At 39.6% G+C, this 25,473-nt stretch overlaps 1 protein-coding gene across 8 annotated transcripts; it reads right to left on the bottom strand.

Moving 5' to 3' along the window:
* Window positions 1–255: 255 nt before the first annotated feature.
* Window positions 256–24,813, bottom strand: LOC100796218 (E3 ubiquitin-protein ligase RLIM). 8 transcript variants are annotated; one of them, XR_005890437.1, is made up of 10 exons: window positions 24,539–24,798; window positions 21,584–22,476; window positions 13,570–14,239; window positions 13,383–13,466; window positions 12,615–12,812; window positions 12,210–12,307; window positions 1,210–1,309; window positions 891–989; window positions 658–810; window positions 256–506 (listed from the first exon to the last, which is right to left on the bottom strand). XR_005890437.1 is itself a non-coding variant. In XM_006605664.4 (10 exons), exons 2-9 carry the CDS (start codon window positions 22,471–22,473, stop codon window positions 748–750), a joined length of 2,202 nt encoding a protein of 733 aa, XP_006605727.1. In that variant the 5' UTR covers window positions 22,474–22,476; window positions 24,539–24,801; the 3' UTR covers window positions 256–506; window positions 728–747. The 8 variants fall into 8 exon arrangements, 5 of the variants coding, with proteins under 5 accessions (XP_006605727.1, XP_006605728.1, XP_006605729.1 ...); XR_420264.4 differs by having other exon boundaries at window positions 675–810; window positions 24,539–24,761; XM_006605664.4 differs by having other exon boundaries at window positions 728–810; window positions 24,539–24,801.
* Window positions 24,814–25,473: the final 660 nt, after the last annotated feature.

The raw sequence follows: 25,473 nt of genomic DNA, 5'->3' as shown, positions 1-25,473 counted from the left end.
CTTTATTATGGTCACTTTATTCTATCTCCATTTATGAAAGGTCAAACCAAAACATTGCAATACAAAGAATTTTACTCGAATATACATATATATATGAAAATTTTTATGAACATACTTCCACATAAGATTAAGATAACTTTTTTAAATTTAAATGTTTAATATAACTTTTTGGGAGATTAAGTAAAAAATGAAAATTGATAGTTATTAACGACAATTAACATAGAGTTATTAGGGAGGTAAAGGGGAGAAAGTATATTAACAATTGTCTTTAGAATGTTAAATATGACAAGCAAGCTAAAATGTTGATGTAATAAAATTACAATATTAAATATTGGTTTACATCTCGACATTAGGATTCCTAAATGGCCATCTATGTTAAGAAATAATACGGCCTTCAGAGTTGCCTCTCCTTTGCAGACACTCCTCATTAGCACCAACAGTAGAAGTTCAATTACACACCATGATTCAGAGCAGTTTTCCCGACATGCATCATTCATGTCCCAGAACTAATCATAATTCAAAAGACAGTAACAGCATATCAGCACATTGAAAGTTACCAACTTGCAGCTTGTTATATAACTTTATATTCAGTTCTGAATATCTAATGTATCAACAGATTAAATAGAGCATTGAGTTGCATGTCTATTACAATTTCACCTTTTTTTTCTTTTTACCTTGAAAGACAATGAGGTGGCTGAGATAACACACACCAGCACCCTAAACTAACCATTTAAATCCCAAAATAAATTAGGTGATGGATGACTTGCACACCGGACATGATGCTTTCCTCTGCAACCAAGGATCGATACACTGCCATAACAGAATAATGCAAATTAGCATTTTACAATTTTTGCATAGAAAAAACAAATATATTCATTTAATGGTCTCACATCTTTGTGAAATTTGTGCAAACAAGGAAGGTGGCGAATAGTTTCTCCTTGGACAGGGATCTCAAGACATATGGCACATGCATCTGTGAAGTTGTCAGTCTGGCAAATGAATGAAAACATATATCAGCATTGAATAAAAATTGGTCCCAATTACACATAACCCGTATTTTCTGCTCTCACCAGTCACCGGGCTCCCAGCCCCAAAACTGAAATTGAGACTGAGACAACAGAACATGAATGGTTGGGGTAAAAAGCTAACCAGGGTTAGGGGTTCATCCTAAAAATGGATAACTAATTTCACTAGACACTAGTGAATTACCAGGATGGTGGACTGCGGCAAGCTATTGATCAGATTGGCAGATGCACCAGTATGCTGGTGATTTCCCTCATCAAGGGCTAATAGCATTTCATAATCAGCGCTGCATGAGGGCATGAACCTTAAATTAAATTTTACACAAAAGAGATAAAAATAAATAAAAGCTTTCTGGAAACAATTGTGAAGCCACCATACCCAAGAACTTCATAACAAATTTAAGATATGAAGGAATAGAAACACATGCAAAACAGAGTACAGTACGGGGGTCCTAGCACGGCCAAAAAACTTGTGTTTTAAAGATGTAGAATACTACTTCATATACAGAACGAAGAACTTCTATGTTGCCTTCCTCCCCTCAATTATGGCTTGTTTGTCTCATCTACCGCCCCCCGCAACACACACACACACACAAACTCTTCTAAGTCATGCTTACTATTCTCAATTTTACAAATGTAAAGTTAAGAAGCTTAGTTTTAGAGATTAAAATAAACATTCGACCATTTTGGTTGAGGAGCAACAAAATAATCTTCTACGTCAACAAATAGAAAGGGAAACATTTGTCCGGCTTGATTCATATACCATATCCCAGTCCTTACTGTAGATGATTGCGGAAATTACACAGAATCGTGCGATTCTGATTGTACAGCTATAATGTACAGTTCATTTTTCTATATGGTATTAGAGCTCGATCTAATACTTCCCTGAACCCAGCGCTGGCTGTTACGTACCAACAGTGGAATATTCAATAAAACAGTAACAGATATGAAATATATGAGGGAAAAAGAGCTTTATTGATGAAATGTGAGCAAATACAGAGAATAGAATGTAACAATCCCAATGAAGGGCCCAGAGCTAAGCTCCTATAGGATACTAGAGTACCCTATTCTGTCCAAATCTAGCTACAATCCAGAATGTCCTTTCTCTCTAACTGACTGCTCCTTATATTGTGGAAAGAGTGCTGCTCCCTCATCCCTGCCACCTCATGATTGGTAACAACCTCAGCCACTTTTTACCTTCTTGCCCCTTCTAGAATATACACGCCATATTTTGGGTCCACTAGTAACATGGTGAATTAACTGTCCAGGTAACTGTAAATTATTACTGTCTCTATCAATACTTCCTTCTTCAACTGCAACCTTGTCCTCAAGGTTGAACTTTGGAAATTGGCTTTTGAGCATAACATAGTCCTCCCAAGTAGCTTCCTCTACTGTTTTTCCTTTCCAATGGACTAGTAACTGTTTTACTACTTCTCCTTGCTTCTGTATATTTCTAACAGCCAGCAAAGCCTCAGGTTCAAATTCCTCACCTTGCTCTTCTGTCATCAAATCTGGCAGCTCTTCACCTTCATTGTATTGTCCTACAGCCTTCTTTAATAAGGATACATGAAACACGGGGTGAACCTTGGACCCTACAGGCAATTTCAGTTTGTAAGCTACAGCTCCAATCCTCTCCACAATCGGATATGGTCCATAATATCTTGCAGCAAGTTTTGCATTAATTCTGGTAACCACAGAATTTTGCCTATGAGCTCTGAGCTTCACAAAAACCCACTCCCCTACTTCAAAACTTCTGTCAACTCTGTGCTTATCAGCTTGGGCCTTCATTCTATCTTGTGCTCTGTGTAAGTGACTTTTTAACTGCCTGATTGCCTCATCCCTATCTACCAAATCCCTTTGCACTGCTTCAACTCTTGTTTCACCTTGTGCCCACCGAACCATCACTGGTGGAGGCCTGCCATATACCAATTCAAAAGGGGTATGCTCTGTAGATGTGTGAAATGAGGTGTTAAACCAGTACTCAGCCCAATGCAACCATGACATCCAGCTTTTAGGCTGGTCAGATATGAAACACCTAAGGTAGGTCTCTAGGCATCTGTTCACTACCTCTGTTTGACCATCTGATTCAGGATGGTAAGCAGAGCTCATTTTGAGCTGAGTGCCTTGAGCTTTGAATAATTCCCTCCAGAAATTGCTCATGAAAATGGGATCCCTATCACTCACTATGGATAAGGGAATGCCATGCAATCTCACTATTTCCTTACTAAACACCTCAGCCAAACTCCTAGCTGTGTAGGGGTGTTTTAGAGGAATGAAATGACAGTACTTGGTTAATCTGTCTACCACCACAAAAATAGCTTCATATCCCTTAGATTTTGGCAGGCCAGTAATAAAATCCATAGAGATATCTTCCCAGATGCGTTCAGGTATGGGCAGTGGTTGCAACAAGCCCCCTGGTGATGCAGCTAAGTACTTCTGTCTTTGGCATGTATCACAGCTCCTCACAAATTCTTGCACTGCTCCCTTCATTCCCACCCAGTATACATTAGCTGCCAATCTCCTGTATGTCTTGTAGAATCCTGAGTGTCCTCCATGTGGGGTGCTATGAAACTCTTTCAATAAAATAGGAATCATAACTGACTGCTTTGAGATTACTAGTCTGCCTTCATACATCAATACTCCTTGTTTGTATACATATCCAGGCCTAGCTGTTGGGTCTTGCAACAAATCAGCAACCACTTGCTGTAAGTAGTCATCTTTCTGCACCTCTTCTTGTATTATTTGTGTCTGGTCCCATTGTAAAAATGTTGTAATACTCTGAAACTCCATCCCTTCATGCATTCTGGAGAGTGCATCAGCCCCCTTATTCAATTTGCCCTGCTTATAAACAACTTCAAAATTATATCCAAGCAACTTGGCAGCCCAATTTTGTTGTTCTGCAGTGGTTATCTTTTGCTGTAGCAACTGCTTTAAAACTTTTTTGATCAGTTGAGACAATAAATTTTCTTCCAAGAAGATAGGGTCTCCAATGTTGAATAGCTAAACCCATTGCCATCAATTCTTTCTCATATGCAGACTTAGACAGATTTCTTATTCCCAGAACCTTGCTGAAATAAGCTATTGGTCTTTTATCTTGCATCAATATGGCCCCTACTCCACTACCAGAGGCATCACATTCTATGACAAACTCCTTGCTAAAATCAGGTAGAGCTAGTATAGGAGCTGTAGTAAGCTTCCCCTTCAACTCTTCAAAAGCTCTCTGAGCCTCTTCTCCCCACTTGAACCCATCCTTCTTGGTAAGTTCAGTCAATGGGTTAGCTATCTTGCCATAATGTTTGATGAATTTTCTGTAGTAGCCAGTTAACCCTAAGAACCCCCTCACTCCCTTCACATTCATTGGGGTTGGCCATTGAATCACACTTTCAATCTTGCTAGGATCCACTGCTACACCAGCTTGGGATATGACATGGCCCAAGTATTCAATGGTGTGTTGAGCAAAATGACACTTCTTTTTGTTGGCTACTAACCCATGTACTGCTAACAGTTGCAAAACAGTTTGCAAATGCTCCAAATGGGCTTCCCAATCAACACTATAAACTAGTATATCATCAAAGAAAACTAGTACGCATTTCCTAAGCAAGGGTTTAAAGACATCATTCATGAGGCTCTGAAATGTCGAGGGTGCATTCATTAGGCCAAAAGGCATGACTAAAAATTCATAATGCCCCTCATGAGTGCGAAAAGCTGTCTTGTATACATCCTCTTCCTTGATTCTTACTTGGTGATATCCAGATTTTAAATCTAATTTAGAAAAAAATCTAGCACCATGTAGTTCATCCAACAATTCTTCAATAACAGGAATGGGAAATTTATCTGGGACTGTTACCTTGTTGAGGGCTCTATAATCAATGCACATCCGCCACGTGTTGTCTTTCTTTTTCACCAAGATCATAGGACTTGAGAAGGAGCTGGTACTATCTCTGATTATACCAGTGGACAACATCTCTCTAACTTGCTTTTCAATCTCATCTTTGTGGTGATGAGGGTACCGGTAGGGTCTCACATTCACAGGACCAGACCCTTCAACCAAGGTAATGGCATGCTCTTTACTTCTGATGGGTGGGAGTCCTTTTGGCTCTACAAATACTGAAGCATAATTCTGCAATATTTGGTCAACACTTGCCCTTTGTGTTGGAGACAAACGTGACCCCAGCTCTACACTTCCCTGCTTCTCTACACTCCATAGAGTCTTTTCTCTCCACTGCACAGTTTTGCTTAGAATGCTCTGTAGAGCCACCATGGAGTCATTGGTGCTCCCTAAGCCTTGTAGTGTGATCCACTCCTTATTACTCCAAAAACTCATCATCTGCTTCTTCCAATTCATAATGGTGTCTCCTAAAGTCCTCAACCATTCCACCCCAAGTACCACATCAACTCCTCCTAGCTCAAACAAGTGCATGTCTGCTTGAATTTCCCAACCTCCAACCTTTAACTCCACCTTCCTACAAACTCCTTGAGTCATGGTTTGGAACCCATCACCCAACTTAATCCGCATCTGTGAAGTCCTCTCCACCACCCAATCCATTTTCCCTACCAACTTCTGTGATATGAAGTTGTGTGTGGCGCCACTATCTACTAAAACGAGCACGGGAACCCCTTGTATCTCACCTTGGAATCGTATGGTTTGAGGGGTGTGATTAGCCATATGATCCAAGTGAAGCAAGCTCATCTCTCCTACCTCATCGTTCTCCTCTTCGCTCACTTCCACTGCCAGAATCTGACCACCGTCCTCCGCCGGATCACCTTCGTCAACAAGAAGGATTCTCAAATGTTTATCAGGGCATTGATGTGTTGGAGAGAAAGGACCCTTACACTTGAAACAGAGGCCCTTTTGTTTCCTATCCATCAACTCTTGGTAGGATAAGTGTTGGAAACCACGGTCACGAGGCCCATTCCTCCTCCTGTCACCATGGGCTGTTTTGTCTTCTCTAGGCCCAACAGAATTGCTTCTGGCACCCCCTTTCGACCCACCATCTCTATTCTTCACTAAAACCCAATCTGAGTTTTCTCGACCCGCTCCATGTAATCCGGATCGGTGTGACCCTTTTTCAGATCTGGGACTCCGACTATTAAACGACCCATTTCCACCACTAATCTCCATCTCTATTGCCCGTGTTACCTGTAACAGTCTCGCGCGACTCATCTCTCCCATTGCTACGAAGCTTCGAACCCGTCCTCTAATCTCTGCCTTCAATCCTTGAAGAAAATATCCCAAAAATTGCTTGTCAGGCAATTTTGGAATCTGAGCTGTTAGGTACTCAACTTCAGTGATGTATTCTTCCACCGTCCCCTTCTGTTTCAAACCGGTCAACTGTTCATATACGTCGCCGTTGCCGTGACCACCGTATCGGCTCAACAAGGATTCTTTCAACTTCTCCCACGACAGATCTTCATCTTCTCCGATTAGAGAATTGAAGAAATGAATCGTAGCTCCCTCCATACATAGCTGAGCGAGATTCACCTTCAACTCCGGTAACGTTCCCTGAACACGAAAGTATACTTCAGCGCACGAAATCCATTCGGCCGGATCTTCGCCATTGAAGGATGATAGCTCCACTTTTTTGATGGATTGACGGAACTCTGTCAACGCATCACTAAGTTGTGAAACCCGATTCCGGAAAAGCCGTCCGTTCTTGGTGGTGGTTTGGGTGTTCCATCTTTCGCAGCGCCACTCGCGCTACCCTCCTCCTCCTGCAGTGTTCTGTTCAAACAACGTTCAAACATAGCCATGAGACTCTCGTGGCTAGCCTTCACCGCGTTCTGGACGTCTAACAACGTCGATTTCACCTCTGACATCTCGCTTTCCAACGCAATCACCTTTGCTTCCATTTTCTTGAACTCAGTGTGGTTAACCTTCTTTGGGGGCATTCACTGGTTTCCGGACAAGAGTATCCAGCAGGTCGGACCAGTTTGTTATGTACCAACAGTGGAATATTCAATAAAACAGTAACAGATATGAAATATATGAGGGAAAAAGAGCTTTATTGATGAAATGTGAGCAAATACAGAGAATAGAATGTAACAATCCCAATGAAGGGCCCAGAGCTAAGCTCCTATAGGATACTAGAGTACCCTATTCTGTCCAAATCTAGCTACAATCCAGAATGTCCTTTCTCTCTAACTGACTGCTCCTTATATTGTGGAAAGAGTGCTGCTCCCTCATCCCTGCCACCTCATGATTGGTAACAACCTCAGCCACTTTTTACCTTCTTGCCCCTTCTAGAATATACACGCCATATTTTGGGTCCACTAGTAACATGGTGAATTAACTGTCCAGGTAACTGTAAATTATTACTGTCTCTATCACTGGCCCTACCATGGAAAGGGAGAAAACAGAAAACGTAACCAATGGGGAGACTGGCATGCTGCTAACCAGCTTCACCTGAAGGGATTGCTCTCCCTATCACAGGCCACAAACTGAATGGCCAAAACTTCATCCAATGGGAGAGGTCAATTCACATCTTCCTCCAAGGAAAAGGAAAGGAAAGGTATATCTTGGGTGACCCCAAACAACCAGAAAAGGGGGATCCCAACCTTCAAAAATAGCAACTGGAAAACAATTTGGTGATGTGGCTTCTCATACGATGACAAATGAAATTGGGGAGAACTTCATGTATTATGACACCACAAAGGAGATATGGGATGCGGTGAAGGAGACATACTCAAATATTGACAACACTTCAGCCATATTTGAGATCAAGAGCCTGCTCCATGACCTGCAACAGGGAGAAAAATCAGTCACTGAATTTTCCAACACCTTGAGTAGATACTGGCAGCGATTGGATACCTACGATGAAATAGAATGGAAGTGTCCAGATGACAAGAAGAAATACAGAGAGATGGTGGGAAAGGACAGAATCTACAAATTTCTATGGGGCTTAATAGGGACCTTGATGAAGTACGTGGAAGAGTACTTGGAACTTCCAAAATTACGGGAAGTATTCTCAGAAGTAAGAAGAGAAGAGAGCAGAAGAAAATTTATGCTAGGGAACATTGCGCCAACCCCATACATTGAAAACTCAGCATTGGCAGCAAGAGGGAATCAGACCCGTCCACCACAGAAGAAGAACAGCCCCTGGTGTTATCATTGTAGGAAACTAGGCCACACCAAGTAAACCTGCTGGGACATCCATGGTAAACCACCAGATGCAAAGTCATTCCGGAATAAGGAAACCAGAGGCAACACAGCTTATAACACTTCTCAAGATGGAGGTAAGTTCTGATCCAAGTCCCTTCAGCAGGGAACAAATGGAAGCCCTGCAAAAACTTCTCCAACAAACCTTGTTTAGCACAGGGAAACCTACTAGTACAACAAAAGTAGCCCAGAAAGGTAATTTTTCACATGCTTTAAACATCTCCAAAGGGAAAAGAAAATCCTGGATTGTAGACTCTAGAGCTTCAGATCACATGACTGTAGACATAACTGTTTTTGACAACTATTCTTCATGTCACGATCACGCTACAGTTCAGATAGCAGATGGTACACTCTCAAAAGTTGTTGGTAAAGGTTCAGTTTTGATTTCAGAAGATATCACTCTAAATTCAGTACTTTATGTACCCAAACTTGACTGCAACTTGCTGTCTATCATCAAATTGACAAACAATTTGAACTGTCACTAAAATTTCCCCTAATGTGTGTTTTCCAGATTTTGTGGTCGAGGAAGACGATTGGCAGTGTTGAAGAATGTGATGGGCTCTATCTCCTTCAGGTTAAAGATTCCAATAACAAACCCAAAGCTAATTCATGTGTAGTGATCCCTTCAAAAAGCAAAGAGTCTGTAATGTTGTGGCACTATAGGTTAGGCCACCGAAATTTTATGTATTTGAAAAAAATGTTCCCATCATTATTCAATAAAAGACTAGGAAATTTTCATTGTGAAACTAGTCAATTATCCAAGCATACCAGGAGCACTTACCCCCCACAACCTTACAAACCTTCCCAACCATTCTTGCTAATTCATAGTGATGTATGGGGACCATCAAGAGCCAGCAATATTACCAGCTCTAGATGGTTGGTGACGTGCATCAATGACCACACAAGAGTCACATGGGTGTTTCTTATGAAGGAAAAGTCAGAAGTAGGACGAATATTTGAAATTTTTCATACAATGGTGCAAACACAATTCCAACCCAACATTAAGGTGCTGAGAACGGATAATGGTCGTGAATACTATAATTCCATGCTGAATTCCTACCTACAAAAAAATGGAATTGTGCATCAAAGTTCATGTGTAGACACTCCACAACAGAATGAAGTGGCAGAGAGGAAAAATAGACACCTACTGGAAACGAGATCACTGATGTTGGCCACAAATGTACCAAAACAATTTTGGGGAGAAGCTGTATTGTCCGCAACCTATCTCATAAACAGAATGCCTTCTAGTGTCCTTAATTTCAACACCCCTCACACAGTCCTTCAGACCACCTACCCAACCAGCAAAATCCTCACCTCAATTTCCATGAAAGTGTTTGGTTGTTCAGCTTTTGTTCACAACCTAGAGCCGCACCGTAGTAAACTTGATCCCAAGTCCATCAAAAGCATATTCCTAGGATACTCACCTCACCAAAAGGGGTATAAGTGCTACTCTCCCACAACCAGAAAATTCTATCATACAATGGATTTGACATTTTTCGAGCATCAGCCTTACTATCCCAAAGTTGGCATTCAGGGGGAGAAGATGTCAGTTTTGACTGACATAACAGAATTCCAACTTTTAGACTCATAAAAGGATGAGATGGCTACACCATTGGAGACTGCACAAACTGCTCCTGCAGAACTGGAGATTGAAGAAACTGCATCAGCAGTACCAACAGAAACTGCTTCTGCGGAGCCAGAAGAAGCTCAACCAAGGAGTCAAGACCAAAACTGGAGGGTTTACGTTAGAAAAAGGAGAAACCAGAAGGCGGTAGAGCCAATCACAGTTCCAATGCAAAGCCATGAATCTGACCAGGCTCCTGAAAATGAAATTACCACAGGTAACTCTAAATCCATTCATACTAATACAAGTAACTTGGATATGCCTATTGCCTTGAGAAAAGGGGTGAGAACCTGCACTCAACACCCCATTGAAAAATATATGTCCTATGGAAAATTATCACAAGGATACAAGGCTTTTGTACCATTGCTTGATAGCACTCATGTCCAAAGAAACATTCAGGAAGCTTTCCAACATCCAGAATGGACCAGTGAATTAAGGGCTTCAAGCATTGGCAAAGAATAACACCTGGGAGATCACTACTCTACCTAAAGGAAAGAGACCAGTTGGATGCAAGTGGATTTTTACTATCAAGTACAATGCTGATGGTAGTATAAACCGGTACAAAGCCAAGTTAGTGGCAAAAGGATTCACCCAATCATATGGGGTGGACTATGAAGAAATCTTTGCACCAGTAGCCAAAATCAACTCAGTTTGAGTTATTTTGTCGTTGGCAGCAAACCTAGATTGGCCTTAAACAGCGGGTATCAAAAATGTCTTCCTAAACGGCAAGTTGGAAGAGGAAGTGTACATGCAGATTCCTCCAGGTTGTGAAGCAACCAGCACCTCAAATAAGGTATGCAAACTCCGGAAGTCATTGTATGGTCTTAAGCAATCTCCGAGAGCTTGGTTTGAGAGGTTGACCCTAGTTGTCAAGAAAGAGGGGTTCACCCAATGTCAGTCAGATCACACAATGTTAAACACTCATTGTAAGGGAAGGTAACACTATTTATCGTCTATGTGGATGACATTGTAATCACGGGAGACGATCATAACCAAATCGATCACTTGAAGAGTTTTCTGGAAAGAGAATTAGAGGTCAAAAATTTGGGGCAGCTTAAGTACTTTCTAGGGATGGAAATGGCTCAACAAAGCATGGGATATATATGTCTCAAAGGAAGTACACCCTAGATCTACTTCAAGCAACAGGGATGCTTGGGTGCAAAGCCAACACCCCTATAGAACCAGCCAACCAGAATAGCTCCGAAGATGATAGTGCTCCAGCTGATAAAACCAGGTACCAAAGTCTGGTTGGAAAATTAATCTACCTGACACATACCAGGTCGGATATTGGTTTTGCAGTAAGTATGGCAAGTCGCCATATGTCAAATCCCACAGATGTTCATGAGATAGCTGTGAGGAGAATCCTACAATACCTCAAAGGTACCCCAGGCAGAGGTCTCTACTTCAAGAAAAACTCAAACAAAGGCATTGTATATACAGGCTCAGATTGGGCAGGTTGTGCATCTGACAGGAAATCAACTACTGATTATTGCACCTTTGTGTTGGGGAACCTGATAACTTGGAGGAGCAAGAAGCAGTCCGTGGTAGCCAGGAGTAGGGCAGAAGCCGAACTAAGAGCCATGGCACATGGAAGGCATTTGCAAAGAAATTTGGCTGAAGAGGATGTTGGAAGAAATCAGGATTCCCACCAACTCTACAATGAAGATACTCTGTGACAACAGAGCTGCCATAAGCATGGCCAAAAATTCAGTTCACCATGATCGAACAAAACATGTAGAGATTGACAAACACTTCATTAAGGAAAAAATTGACCAAGACCTTATAGTTGTTACCCATGTTCCATCATGTAACCAAACAGCAGAAATCCTAATTAAAGCTCTTCCAAGACGCTCATATGAGGACATCAGAACCAATCTGGGAATGATAGATATCTATCACCCTGATTGAGGGGGAGTGTAGATGATTGCGGAAATTAGACAGAATCTTGCAATTCTGATTGTACATCTATAATTAGGATTTGCTATTATTTCTTTCCTTTCTTAGTTACAACAATTATAGGGATTTTGGTTCCTGATTTTTAGCTCTAAATTAGTTTACGGAATCAGTCTTGAAACCCTATTTATACACGCCATTGTACCTTTTTCAAATATAGAAAAATACAGTTCATTTTTCTATACTTACTCTTTGATCTTATTGCAGAAAAGTGAAAATCACTTCTTAGTTGTCAAGCACAATGGTTTCTACAATTTTCCATCCACATTCATTACAAGAAAAAGAAAATTCAAAATGTAAATATTAATGAGAATGAGAATACTGATATCCAGCAATCTTTAGAATTGGAGACCACCTTGTTAAATGAGGAAATGAGAAGAACCTTTTTGTTGGTATCATTCTACACAAGAATGGAGCATAACTTATGCGCATAAATTATTCAATATAAACTTACTCAGTGAAATCACGACGTGCATTAAAGATGTCATCAGCCATTCCCATATCGCTGAAATCCCCTATTGAATCCTCTAAAGCTTCCAATATATCAAGTCTCTGCACAGGAGAAATACATGCCATTGAAAATTAAAATTATACTTATGAAATGCCACCTAATTCCAATACAAAATTAAAAATTCAAAGACAATAAAAATTCTGACATACAAGAAGTAGTGTAAGCTAAAAGAGTCACACTTTTATGTTGAGATTAAACAAAAGAAAAAGTTCATGATATATAATAATTTGGTGAGGAAGATAGAAGTTATGGACAAAAATTACATTACAAAGCTATCATGAAATGCAAAGAGAAGTAAAATAGAAAAAGAAACAAGAAAAGAACAGAGGGGAAGTGGTAAGAAGATACCATATCTAAGTCCATATCCAAAGGAAACTGGGGGCCTCTTCCCCTAGATGATGTGTTAGGTGCCCGGGTCCGACTTGTAGAACGACTCCTCCACTGTGACATTCTATTAGAGAAAGAAGCTTGAGCCATAGCTCTCCTTCTAGAAGGGTTTTGTTGAAACCGTGTGCGAGACTGTCTATTTGCCCTTGGAAGCTGTGTCTGTATAATTAAAACAGAGATTAGTAATATACACACACTCAATTATCAATTACTATCTCTCCCTATATAGCCCATACTTTCCAGAAATAGGGAACATATTCAAGGTTCCAAGATACTAATCTATTAATCCCACTAACTACTGTGTGAGTGAAGGGGAGGGTTACACACAATAAACAGCATACTGACTAAGCAATAAGATATCCATTATACTTAAAGTATGAGTTCTAACTATTTTTCTTGCATCCTATCAACAATATGGATAAAGGATAACATTAAACTATGCCCATTATAGATCAATTGTAGAGAACTGTACAGTTATGCCAAGAAAGAAAAATACAAGGTTATGGCATATGTAGCTTTCAAGTTCCTTGCAGGCCAGACATTTCCACCTTTAATTCCACCATCCATAAATGATCTGAGTCTTATATACAGAACAAATTTTAGCATTGCAGCATAAAAGAAAGCATTCTAACAACACAATATTTTGTGGATCACACAAGAACCTTTGCTTATATAGAAGGGAGTTCTCTTCAATATATTAAAATCAGAGAAGGAGAGAGGTTTAGTTACAGGTTGATTCATGCTGTGGCTATCAATAGTTGTACGCAGAAGAGCCTCTGCACGCTGCAGGTCCCATGCTAAATCTTCATCAATCTGCAGCAAATCAACATGTGATAAAGTTGTTGTAAATAAGAAACATATGCTTAAACTATACCTCACAAAAGGTGAGCAAACAATACAGAAAAGAAAAACCAACCCCTCTGCCTTCAAAAGGATCATCATGATACAGTTGTTCTTGGAGTTCACGTGCCAATCTCTCATCTGCTTCCATTTGCCGTGCCCGAGCTTCCGAGCTATTGTCATTATCATCTAAATCTTCAGATGATCTGTTGGCATACCTTGGTGTGGATAACAAATCAACCACTTCATGATCCAAGACAGAGCTCCGGGATGAGTTTGATGAACCCCTTGGTGTAGATAACAACTCAATCACTTCAGGGTTCTGGGATGAGCTTGATGATTCCCCAGTTGAACCGAGGAACATAATCCCTGAAGGTGATTCACGTTTCCTTTGCCTTTTGGTCAGAATGTCAGCAGTAGGATGGGCTCTAGATGACTGGTCCACATATGGAATGAACACAGAAGTTGGTTGAGCTGTATGATCTGATTGAGAAACATGTACATGCTTGCTGCTTTGACCACTCCCAGTGTTTCTTCTGTCCATTCTGTTTGTATTCTGTCTATAATTAAATCTTCCAATATCATCACTTCTCCTTGAATGATGCCCATTTACATCATTAGAGGGCTGATTAGCATTCCTCTCATTATGTGTAGTTCTCCAACCACCTTGGCCCCCAGAGTATTGAAGTGGATTTCTTATAGCATTACTGGGACCATTGATCTCTTCATAATTGGTCACAGGGCTGCTGAAGAAAATTAAATGCTCTAAGAAACAGAAACAAGATGTAACCAATTTAAAAATGTACACAATCTGACAATTATATATGAGTAAATGTCATGTCTTTTTACTTTCCATAATGATTCTACAAACATTACGTGTCAAAATTAAGTTTGGCTTTTAACAACCAGCAAAATAAAAAAGAAAAGAAAAAAAGCTTTGCAATGCACAATGACAGTATTCATACCTCCAACAGAATTTGCAATGATTCCCTGGTTAACAAAATATTTGACAAACTTATGAAATAGGATTGCAAAACTGGCAATCCTTACCGCAAGGGCTGCGTAATGCCTATAGTGGGGCTGACCAGAAAAGCTGAGTGATTTGTCAGGATGTCGGCCCTTGGTGGGTTGAGATCCCACATCGACTAGAGATATGGCTAATGTAGTCCTTATAAGGCTTGGGCAGTCCTCACTCCTCACCTTACAAGCCGTTAGCCCTAAGCCCAAATACTAGGACAATCAGAATTACCATAATGCTAGAGGAAGAGTTTTCTCTGACTTGTTATTTTTCTCAGAAGTTCTAATAAAATGTTCCTCTGTCAAAAACTTTATGAAGTTCCAACAACTCAATCCAACTTCAATAATTAAGAGATTTATACTATATCGACTCAATAAACATACAATTTTTTATGATAAAATTTTTTACCTCTATAAATGAACCACTTGCATGCATTTTGATTTTAAGTAATGAAAGAAAGAATTTAACCAAAACAAACTTTGAGAGATGAGAGAGAGCGTGAGAGTGAGGAGACATAGACAGAGAGAGAGAACTTTGAGAGAGAGAGTGAGACCACGAGAGCTTAGAGAGAGAGAGAGAGTAGGCAGACAGAGAACCAGAGAGAGTGAGCGTAAGAGAGAAAGTGGGAGGAGGGTGTCTTCTCATCGTGGTGTTCCTTCATCAAGGTACGCTGGGAGGACATCTCCTATCGGAGAAGGAAAACGGAATAGTAGAGCGGAAGGTTTCAGTTACCATAGGAATGTTGCAGTGACGTGGAGTACAGGACACGAGGATGTTAATGATCAGACCACCAAACATGAAGAGTGGGTAGAGGTATCACGTAGGAGGAAAAATAACGCAGCAGAAAACCGAGGCAGGGTGGTTGGAAATGGAAAACAGCTGCGATACAGGAACATGCGTTGGAGCAATCATAAAGATGTCACCACTTTTTACTTCTCCAGATTCCCTGTAGGGATAAGGGAGACTGATCTGTGGAAGATTTTCCAGAAATGGGGTAGAGTGTGGGAAGTTTTTATTCCCAAATACAAAAATAAGGAAGGCCACAAGTTCGGCTTCGTCAGGTTCAAAGATGTGACGGATGTGAAGAAGCTGGAACGAGATTTGGACAACAACATTTTCATTGATGGAATGAAACTGTTTGTCAACAGCCCAAGGTTTGACAGGGGTAAGGTGTATCGAGCACATTCAGATGCAGAGTCCTCACAGAAAGTGGTGGGTAGTCAGGAGAAGCAGAAGGGGAAGCAGCAGGAGAACAGAGGTCCCTGTTACGGTGATAGACCACGTTCATACTTGGAAGTGGTTAAGGACGGGACACTTGGTGAAGGAAGCTTACATCAGATGAAGGAAGCTCCTCAGGGTATCAACAAAGAAAAACAGAGTTCGGTGGTTTTGAATTCAAACATGGCGGACAGTGAATGGCTCCAGAAGGCATGGGTGGGGAGATTGAAGAATAGAGGGATGTTCGAAAAGATAGAAGAGTTAAGGTGGGTGATTGATCACGAAATCTACCCCTGCTACTGGGTTGACAACTGGGTTATTCTCCCCTATATGGATGACTCCAATGCGGCCAAACTGATTAACGAAGAACTGAAGAACGGTTCCACACCCATAACGGACCTTCAGAAATGGTCTCCACACATCAGACCAACTCACAGGCTCACATGGATTCTGTTAGGGGGTCTTCCGCTGGTTGTGTGGAAACCTGAATATATGCAGAAGGTGTTGAAGGGTATCGGGGAGATGGTGGAGGTCGACGAGTATGTGGAAGAACGTAAACGGATGGATGTGGCACGAATTCTTGTTCGGACAAATCGAAGTCTGGGCTTTCAGGAAAACTTATGGGCTACCATTGACGGGGAGGAATACGAGCTCACTGTGGTGGAGGATACGAGCGGTATAGGGGCGAAAATGAAGAGTTATCGGAACAGTAACTGGTTTCCGCCATCACCTCTATCGACGCAGCCAAACACTCCAGCTTTTCCCGGAGACGGAACTCCTGGGGGCCATTCCGGCAGCGAGGACAGTGACGGCGGCTTTGCCGACATGGACAATGGTTTCTGCAACAACCTTCGTTCGTCCCAAGCTCGTCGTGACCATTGGATAAAATCCCTTGGTCGTTCCGCTTTGGACCGGTCCAACAGCGACACGGATGACGTGGACCACTCCAACGTGGTCAACGGAAAGAAAAACTCAGACACCTCGTATGGTGTGGTTCCCGAACCCCACAACGGTCACATTACTCTGAATAGCAATGATTTTATTAATGAAGGGAAAGAAGAAACTGGGATAGCATGCATGTAGCAAAATCTTCAGAGAACGTTATAGGTGATGAGGGGCAGACGGGACTGGTTTATATGGCTAATAAAGGAAACTCAGACACAGGCACAGAGGGGGACAGTGAGGTGCTTCGACATCTTGAGGATGACCACATGCATAGGACTAACACGCCTAATTGCACAGTCACCCTACAATCTGGTCAACAAGATATAAAGGAAGTTTTGGGGGAAACGGGCCAGAAGCAAAAGGGCCCAATTAAGTCAGCCACAAAGGTTTATGTTAGAAGAAAGGAGGTACCTCTAAGTCATGGAAAAGCCCATTATCTAAAAACAGACCGTATGCCTTCAACCCAAGAGGATAACATAGAACAGCAGTGTGCTTTAGTAAGAGATTTGGGCCTCAGCTTTGAGGGAGATGAGATACAGTTCAAGGAGCTTATGCTAGACATGGAGAATAGAGATAATATGGTGGCAGCTGAGATGGGTTGTAAAAAACAGATTACATGATTATCCTATCATACAATTCCAGAGGTTTGGGGAGGGGGATTAAGTGGACAGCTATTCGAAGGACTATCTCAAAGCATAAGGTGGATATTGTTTGTATCCAAGAAACTAAAAAAGAGAGCTTTAATAAAAGTATATGTCAGTCCATATGGGGAGACCCATCTGCATCTTGGGACAATGTACCTTCTGTACAGGCTGCTGGGGGACTGCTATGTCTATGGAATAATTCTGTTTTTGAAGTAGAAAGGAGGGTGAAAGGTAGATACTTTTTAATGCTTGAAGGCAGGTGGCTTACAAACAATCAGAGGCTGTTCCTTGTGAATGTTTATGCCCCGTGTGACCTTGCTGGGAAGAGAGCTCTCTGGGAGGATCTGAAGCGGCTTAGAGATTCTAATTCCCCTGGTGCCTGGTGCTTCTTAGGAGATTTTAATAGTATTAGAAGCCAGGAGGAAAGAATTAGCTCTTCTAATCGAACAGCTGATCCCTTGAGCATTTCAGATTTCAATCAGTGGATATCAGATATGGAACTCCAGGAGATTAAGTGTGTTGGTAGCAGATTCACATGGATTAGGCCTAATGGAAGTGTCAAGAGTAGGCTTGATAGATTCTTGGTTTCAGACCAATGGAAGTCTATTTGGTCTGATTGCTGTCAATATGTTCTCCCAAGGGATTTCTCGGATCATTGTCCTACCCTCTTGCAAACTGAGATGCTGGATTGGGGCCCTAAACCTTTTAGGGTTGCTGATTGGTGGATACAGCAAAAGGGTTACCAAAGAGTGGTGAAGGAGGGCTTGGAGTAGTGCTCAGCAGGGGGGCTGGGGGGGAGTTGTGCTAAAAAATAAGTTGAAATATCTGAAAGAGGCCATAAGGAAGTGGAGTAAAGACTCTGGGTTTGTCAATGATAAGGGGATTCACAAAATCCAGAAGAAGCTAAATGAAGTGGAGGATATAGCATCTAATAGAAGTCTGTCCGAGGTTGAGATTAAGGCTAAGAGAGAGTTGCAGCAAGAGTTGTGGGAGGCTTCAACTGCTTTTGAATCTCTTTTAAGACAGAAATCTAGAGTTAAATGGTTAAAAGAAGGGGACAGCAACTCTTCTTACTTCCACAAAGTGATAAATTTCAGGAGACATTGTAATGGCCTTCATGGAATTCTCATTCAGGGTGAATGGGTTCAGAACCCCAGTGAAGTTAAGAATGAAGCTGTGAAGTTTTTCCTTAGCAGATTCACTGAACAGCATATTCGCAGACCCACCCTTGATGGAGTTCATTTCTCTTCAATTAATCAAAGGCAGAGGGAGGAATTGATTGCCCCTTTCTTGGATCATGAGATCAAAGAAGCAGTGTGGAGTTGTGGTGGGGACAAATGCCCTGGACACGATGGTTTCAACTTCAATTTCATTAAAGAATTTTGGGGAGTGCTGAAAACTGACTTTAGAAGATTTATAGATGAATTTCATGTGCATGGCTGCTTCCCTAGAGGCAGTAATGCTTCCTTCTTGGCCCTAATTCCCAAAGTTAAACACCCTCAGACCTTTGATGATTACAGACCAATCTCCTTGATTGGGTGTATGTACAAGGTGATAGCTAAGTTATTAGCAAATAGATTGAGGAATGTTATATCTGACCTTATTGATGAGAGACAAACAGCCTTCATCAAAGACAGACACATCCTTCATGGAATTGTAATTCTCAATGAGGTGATTGAGGAAGCTTGTAGAAGTAAAAAGCCAGCTATGGTTTTCAAGGTGGACTTTGAAAAGGCCTACGACTCAGTCTCATGGGGTTTCTTGGACTACATGCTGCAAAGAATGGGATTTTGTCCCAAATGGAGACACTGGATTTCAACCTGCCTCAGTTCAGCAACCATCTCCACCCTCGTTAATGGTAGCCCTACAAAGGAGTTTGCTCCTACTAGAGGCTTGAGGCAAGGGGATCCTTTAGCCCCCTTACTTTTCAATATAGTTGGAGAAGGCATCACAGGATTGATGAGGGAAGCAATTCAGAAAAACTTACACAGAAGTTACATGGTTGGGAAGACAAAGGAACCCACTAATATTTTACAATATGCAGATGACACAGTCTTTGTGGGTGAAGCTGTTTGGGAGAATGTCTTAGTTTTGAAAGCTATGCTCAGAGGTTTTGAATTGGCTTCAGGTCTGAAGATTAACTATGCTAAAAGTCAGTTTGGGATTATAGGAGGTAGGGTCAATTGGATAAGTCAGGCTGCTCAAACCCTGAATTGTAGACAATTGGAAATCCCCTTCTGTTATTTAGGTATTCCTGTTGGAGCTAAACCCTCAAGCAGGGTTGTGTGGGAGCCTTTGATCACTAAATGTGAATCCACATTATCTAAATGGGCGCAGAAAAATTTATCCATGGCAGGAAGGGTGACCCTAATCAATTCGGTCCTTAATGCTCTACCAATATATCTTTTATCCTTCTTCAAGATCCCCCAAAAGGTAGTTCATAGATTGGTAGCACTGCAGAGAAATTTTTTGTGGGGGGGAGATAAGGACTACAAGAAAATCCCTTGGGTAAAATGGGAGGTTGTTTGCCTACCTAGGGAGGAAGGAGGTTTAGGGATTAAAGATATTCCTAAATTCAATGAAGCTTTGCTGGGCAAATGGATTTGGGCATTAGCTACTGATCAGCAGCAGTTATGGGTTAGAATCATAAATTCCAAATATGGAGGATGGAATCAGTTCCAGATGGGCAGAGATAAGAGGGGAAGCTCATATTGGTGGAGGGATCTGAGGAAGATTTATCACCAGCCTGAGCACAGCATTTTTCATCAAAACATGGCATGGAGTGTTGGTGGGGGTGATAGAATACACTTCTGGACAGACAGCTGGTTAGGGGAAGAATTCAATCTGCAGCAGAAGTATAATTCACTCTATATGATTAGCAGACAGCAGCATAGTATCATTTCAAAAATGGGGACCTTCTATGAAGATAGCTGGAGATGGGATTTTAAATGGAGGAGGAATTTATTTGACCATGAAAATGATTTGGCAGTCAACTTTATGGAGGAGATTAATTCTATTCCTATCCAGAGATACTTGCAGGACACTATGAGGTGGAAAGCTGAATCTAGTGGTGTGTACTCCACCAAGTCAGCTTATAGATTAATGATGAACAACAATGCCTCAGGTTCGGATGTCAGCATCTTCAAATTAATTTGGAAGTTGAAAGTTCCTCCAAGAGCAGCAGTCTTCACTTGGAGACTTCTTAAGGACAGGTTACCCACTAAGGGTAATTTGCTAAGAAGAAGTGTGCTTCTCCAAGATGAAGGGTGCCCTCTCTGTGGTCAAGAGCAGGAGGAAGTGGGTCACCTCTTTTTTAACTGTAAAAGGATTATGCCCCTGTGGTGGGAATCCATGGGATGGGTCAGGGCTGTAGGACCTCTTCCAGCTTCCCCAGCAAGCCATTTAGCTCAATTTTGTGAAGGATTTGGTGTTAATATAAATCAAAGCAGATGGTGTGGGTGGTGGGTGGCTCTAACTAGTACCATATGGCACCATAGGAATATCTTGATCTTTCAAGGAAAACCTTTTGATTACTCTAAAGTCATGGAGGAGGCTATGTTTACAGCTTGGTCTTGGATAAAAGCTAGAGAGAAAGGTTTCAACAGTAATTTCAACCATTGGTCCTCTAATATATCGGAGTCCTTTGGTTAACCTATGTGGTGATGTTCTCTTGATGGGTTAGTTTGGGAGGCAGCACCAGAGGTGCTTTGTATTTTCTTTGTTCAGTACCACTTGTACTGTTTTATCTAAATCAATAATATAATATATATTTCGCCTTCCAAAAAAAAAGTAATGAAAGAACAAAGTCTCATTTTATTTTTTGTTGTAACCCCAAAAGTTAAAATCAAATTCATTCAATTGAAACTTCCACAGTCAAAGACATTATTAAATACATGGACTTCATGAAATCCAGAGAACCAATTTCTAATAAATAAAAAGATAAAAAAATAATAAACAAATAAACCAAGAAAAGAAATAATTACACAAACCCCCTAAAATATTGAGCATATTGGATAGCCTTCTCTTCTTAATTTATTAGATTCAAATTCAATCCATTATTATGATTCACTAGGTTGCTACAGCCTTTACATTAGTTACTTAGTCAATTATCAAGCTACAAACAGTTTATTGATATAATTAAATATTTCCGTGCAGTTAAATCATATATAACTCTTGATTCCAGATTACCAGGAAAAGGTGATATTACTCCAAGTCATTCACTAAAACTAAAAAGCACTTCAATGTGTGAAGCATAGTCACATTACCTGGCAGCAGTGCGAAAAGTCAGTCTATTATGAGATGAAGGATGAACAAGTATTTCCTTTCCTTTCCCTCTACCATCGCCTCTCTCTTCAGCAACTAAGTCATCAACACTAACCGGTGACACTGTATTGCTAGAAACCGAATGACCAGTATGACTCTGTTCAGCATCTTTAGTTTGGTGGTTGCTCTGTTCTGCTAATTGTTTTTCCATTGTTGCAATATTATGAGGTGAAATGCACCCATTTCGTACCAATCTCTTGTGCCCTCTACCTCGTGGAGAGGTACAAACACGAGGAGGCAACGACACTTCCTTTTCATTTTGTGATTGAGAATCATTAGACAGAGAAATACCCTTGCCATGGTCCACAGATATATTAGTACCTGGAAGTGTTTTAATATCTAGTTTACACTTTCCAGTTAAGGCATTTCTAGATGTATTAGAAGAATCAGAAATGATTGGCAACAAAGAGTTCCCATTAGTTGCTTTTAGTGTTTTCTTGTCTTCAGTTGCATTATCTCTTGATCCACGATGTGAGAAAGCTGGTTTCGGATGTCGGAACTTTCCACTCTCTTCAGTCAAATCTAAAATAGAAATACCACGATGAGATGATTTAGAAGGAACCTTGGAGCTTATACTTTTCCCTTTCTCCATCTTTTCAGCTCCATCAGTTTGGGCTCTCCTAAAGATGGGAGCATTTTGAGAAGGATAAGATTCCTCTGATGGGGACAATGTTATAAAGTTACTGTGGTTATTCTTTTCATCAGCAGCATTAAAAGCTCTCCCCCTCTTCTCAGGATTACCTAAATATTTCTGATCATCACGCCTTACAGTTATTCTATCTGGGGTATCAGGAACTTCCACAATATGATCAATTTTCATATCCTCTGCCATATCCTGTTTTTAAATCAAATAGAGCAATCATGAAATATTGCATAAAACAGTAAAGTAATAAACATAAATGAAAGTAACTTATGCACATAAAAAAGTTCAAATACACAAAAAACACTTTACGCCAACATATTTAACAGAAAAATGGTTGCAAAGTAGATAATGGAAAATATTACTGGAATAAAAACTTCAGATCATGCAAATGTAAAAATATACTTTAACAAAAAAAATTAATGGGAATAAATTCAATAGAACAAAATGGAGAAGAATGCAAAGGGATACAAGGACATGATCCTCCTTAAAAGAAAAAGAAAAAAGAAAAAGAAAAATCAAATATCAGAGAACAAAAGATATCAACATAGCAAAACAACACAAACCCAAACCATCAACATAAATGCAAGGGAAAGCCCTTTGAAGGAGCATGTGTTTTACACTTTATATATAGAAGCCAAACACCTAAAGTATAGCAAGGAGATTTCCTTTAAGGAGCTTACACCTCCAACCATATGAAACAAAGCATAACAAATGTTGGAAAATTGTGACAAAAAATTGGTTTCTTCCTTCCACCAAAATTAGTCAAGCTAGTCATAAGAAATTGTTCCAAGCATATATGGCACACCAAACATAACATTCTCTAAAAATGCAAGACAAAGAACTCCATCATGTAAGACTAGCCAAAGAAATAATTTTGAGCTTGCACCGCACATAACAAACATATCAAGGGTACTTTATCCACATTTTCTAATATTCCAAATAACTTACTTCATTTACAATTTGTAAAACAATAATTAAATGAATAGAAGCCAGTGCATAGTACAACTCTAAAATTTAACAGGGGAAATCTAAAGCCTTGCACCATTTAAAACAACCTTATTTGAGCAAAAAAGGAGAAAAAAAACTTTTTTTAACAGAAACAAAGAAAAACTTCTGTAGAGTTAAAGTCAAAAAAATTCAGCCTCTGATACAGCATCAAGAAACCTGTTTCAAAATGATATAAAAATCCAAAAGTTTAAACTTTTTTCACACAATAAATAGTATTATTTCTTTACATCAAGAACACCAAAAGACATAAGAAAAAAACTGAAAATCCAAACAAGCACCAAACATAATAATGAAGAAAAAATGCTGATGTTTTGTACCCATTTCAACAAAATATTTAAGCTACAAAACATTGACTCCGATTTTAATAAACAATGATATACAAAAGCTTTTAGCATGGTAGTATAGAAACCTCATGAAACAGGTTCTAGTCAAAGGCAATGGCCAACTAGACAGGTATTTGTCTATCAATGGCAAAGGATAAAGCATTAAGAGATCACAGATTGAACGAAAAACCAATAAAAGAACTAATGCAATTTCCAAATCAAATCTCCATAGTCGGAGGCATACACAAATTACTGAAATAAACCCTAAGGTAAAGCAAAGAAAGACATTGTAGGGTTGCAAATGAAAACCAATTACAATATGCAAAGAAAAGCAACAGTAACGGAAACTAAACCCAATCAATCACACTGAACTGAAAGCATAATAGCTAATTCGATAAAATAAAATACAATAATAAAAAAAACTCATAATTGAAAGATATATTCACCATTCGTCCCAAAAAAAAATGAAATCCCACAAATCACAAGAAATAATCTAACTTCACTGAATGATTTTAACAAAAATCACAAAACAAAAAAAAAAGGCGTGAAAAACAGTTTAAGTTCCTCCAAAATGAGGTAAAAACGAACTTACTTCACTGTAGCAACAAGATTTATATGACACAAAATCAAGCAAAGAATCCAAAAAAAAAAAAACGAAACCTGAAACAAATGCACAAACAAACACCATCAACCCCAGATAGAAATTCGAAATATGGTACAAAAAATAACAATAAATCCAGAAAAGATCGCAGAAACGATAAAAATCGAACAATTCAAAAGCGAAAAACGAAAACATATAACAAAAAGACAAATTGAAGGAATGAAGAAAAACCATTGGTGCGTATTTCAGAAGCAAAAGCGAAGCAACGAAATTTAATTTTTTAAGAAAATAATAATAAATAAATAAATAAATGAGAGAATACCTGAAGAGTAGTAGTGAGGGAATGTGAATTGAAAGAGAAAGATGAACAGAGAGAGCGAGAATGGTTGGGAATTTATCAGTTCGTGAAACGGGTCGGGTCGGGTCGGGTCGATCGGAATACGTAGATGAATCGGAACAGCGCAAACTGAATCCCAGGGCAAAAAGTGACTTGAAATCAAGGCACGGAAATTCTTCTATTCCTTTTTCATTCTATGCACAATTTTAATTATTTATTATTTATTTATTTCCCTTAAATGAAAAGTATGTCTATCAATTGAGACACTAGTTAGAGGTTTCAGATGACAAATTATGTTTTTCTTTTCATACAAATGTAGCAAAAATTTAAACATAAGATCGTATTCAAATTATTTCAATATTCAGTATTTGACCGAAATTAAATAGATTAGTCGACATACTATGTCTTTAGGATTTTATTCTATTTTTGTTTCTTCACTCATTAATCTTTTTTTAAGGTATTTTTCACTCATTAATTAGTAACCCTGCTTTGGTCCAAAAAAACAAATGAGTAATCCTGCTAGGTTATAAATGGTGTTCACCGCATTAATTTGACTTAATAAACTTGATAAGTTAAGCCAAATCAATAAAATTAATTTGAAATAGTTTGATTTAGTGTAATTACACAACTACCTCTTATTATTTTAATCATTATATTCATCTTCTTTGTAGGAAGTATTACTACAAGATTTTAGGAAATATGTAGGAAATATCAGTATAATATTTTCAAAGATATAACAAATATTAGTGTAATGTTTTCAAACTGATGTTTGATATGCACTTCAATAAGGAAAAGAGATTGCGACAAATACTTTAATTATAGGACAAATTTTTATCATGTATAATATTTGATGAATAATAGACAATACAAATAAAATAATATAAAATTTATTGAAATATATTTTTTAATAGTAACTATCT

The sequence above is a fragment of the Glycine max genome, chromosome 20, assembly GCF_000004515.6.
Source record: "Glycine max cultivar Williams 82 chromosome 20, Glycine_max_v4.0, whole genome shotgun sequence".
NCBI lineage: Eukaryota > Viridiplantae > Streptophyta > Magnoliopsida > Fabales > Fabaceae > Glycine > Glycine max.
Note: the sequence above shows the minus strand (reverse complement) of the source record. Positions and strands in the feature narration are given on the sequence as shown.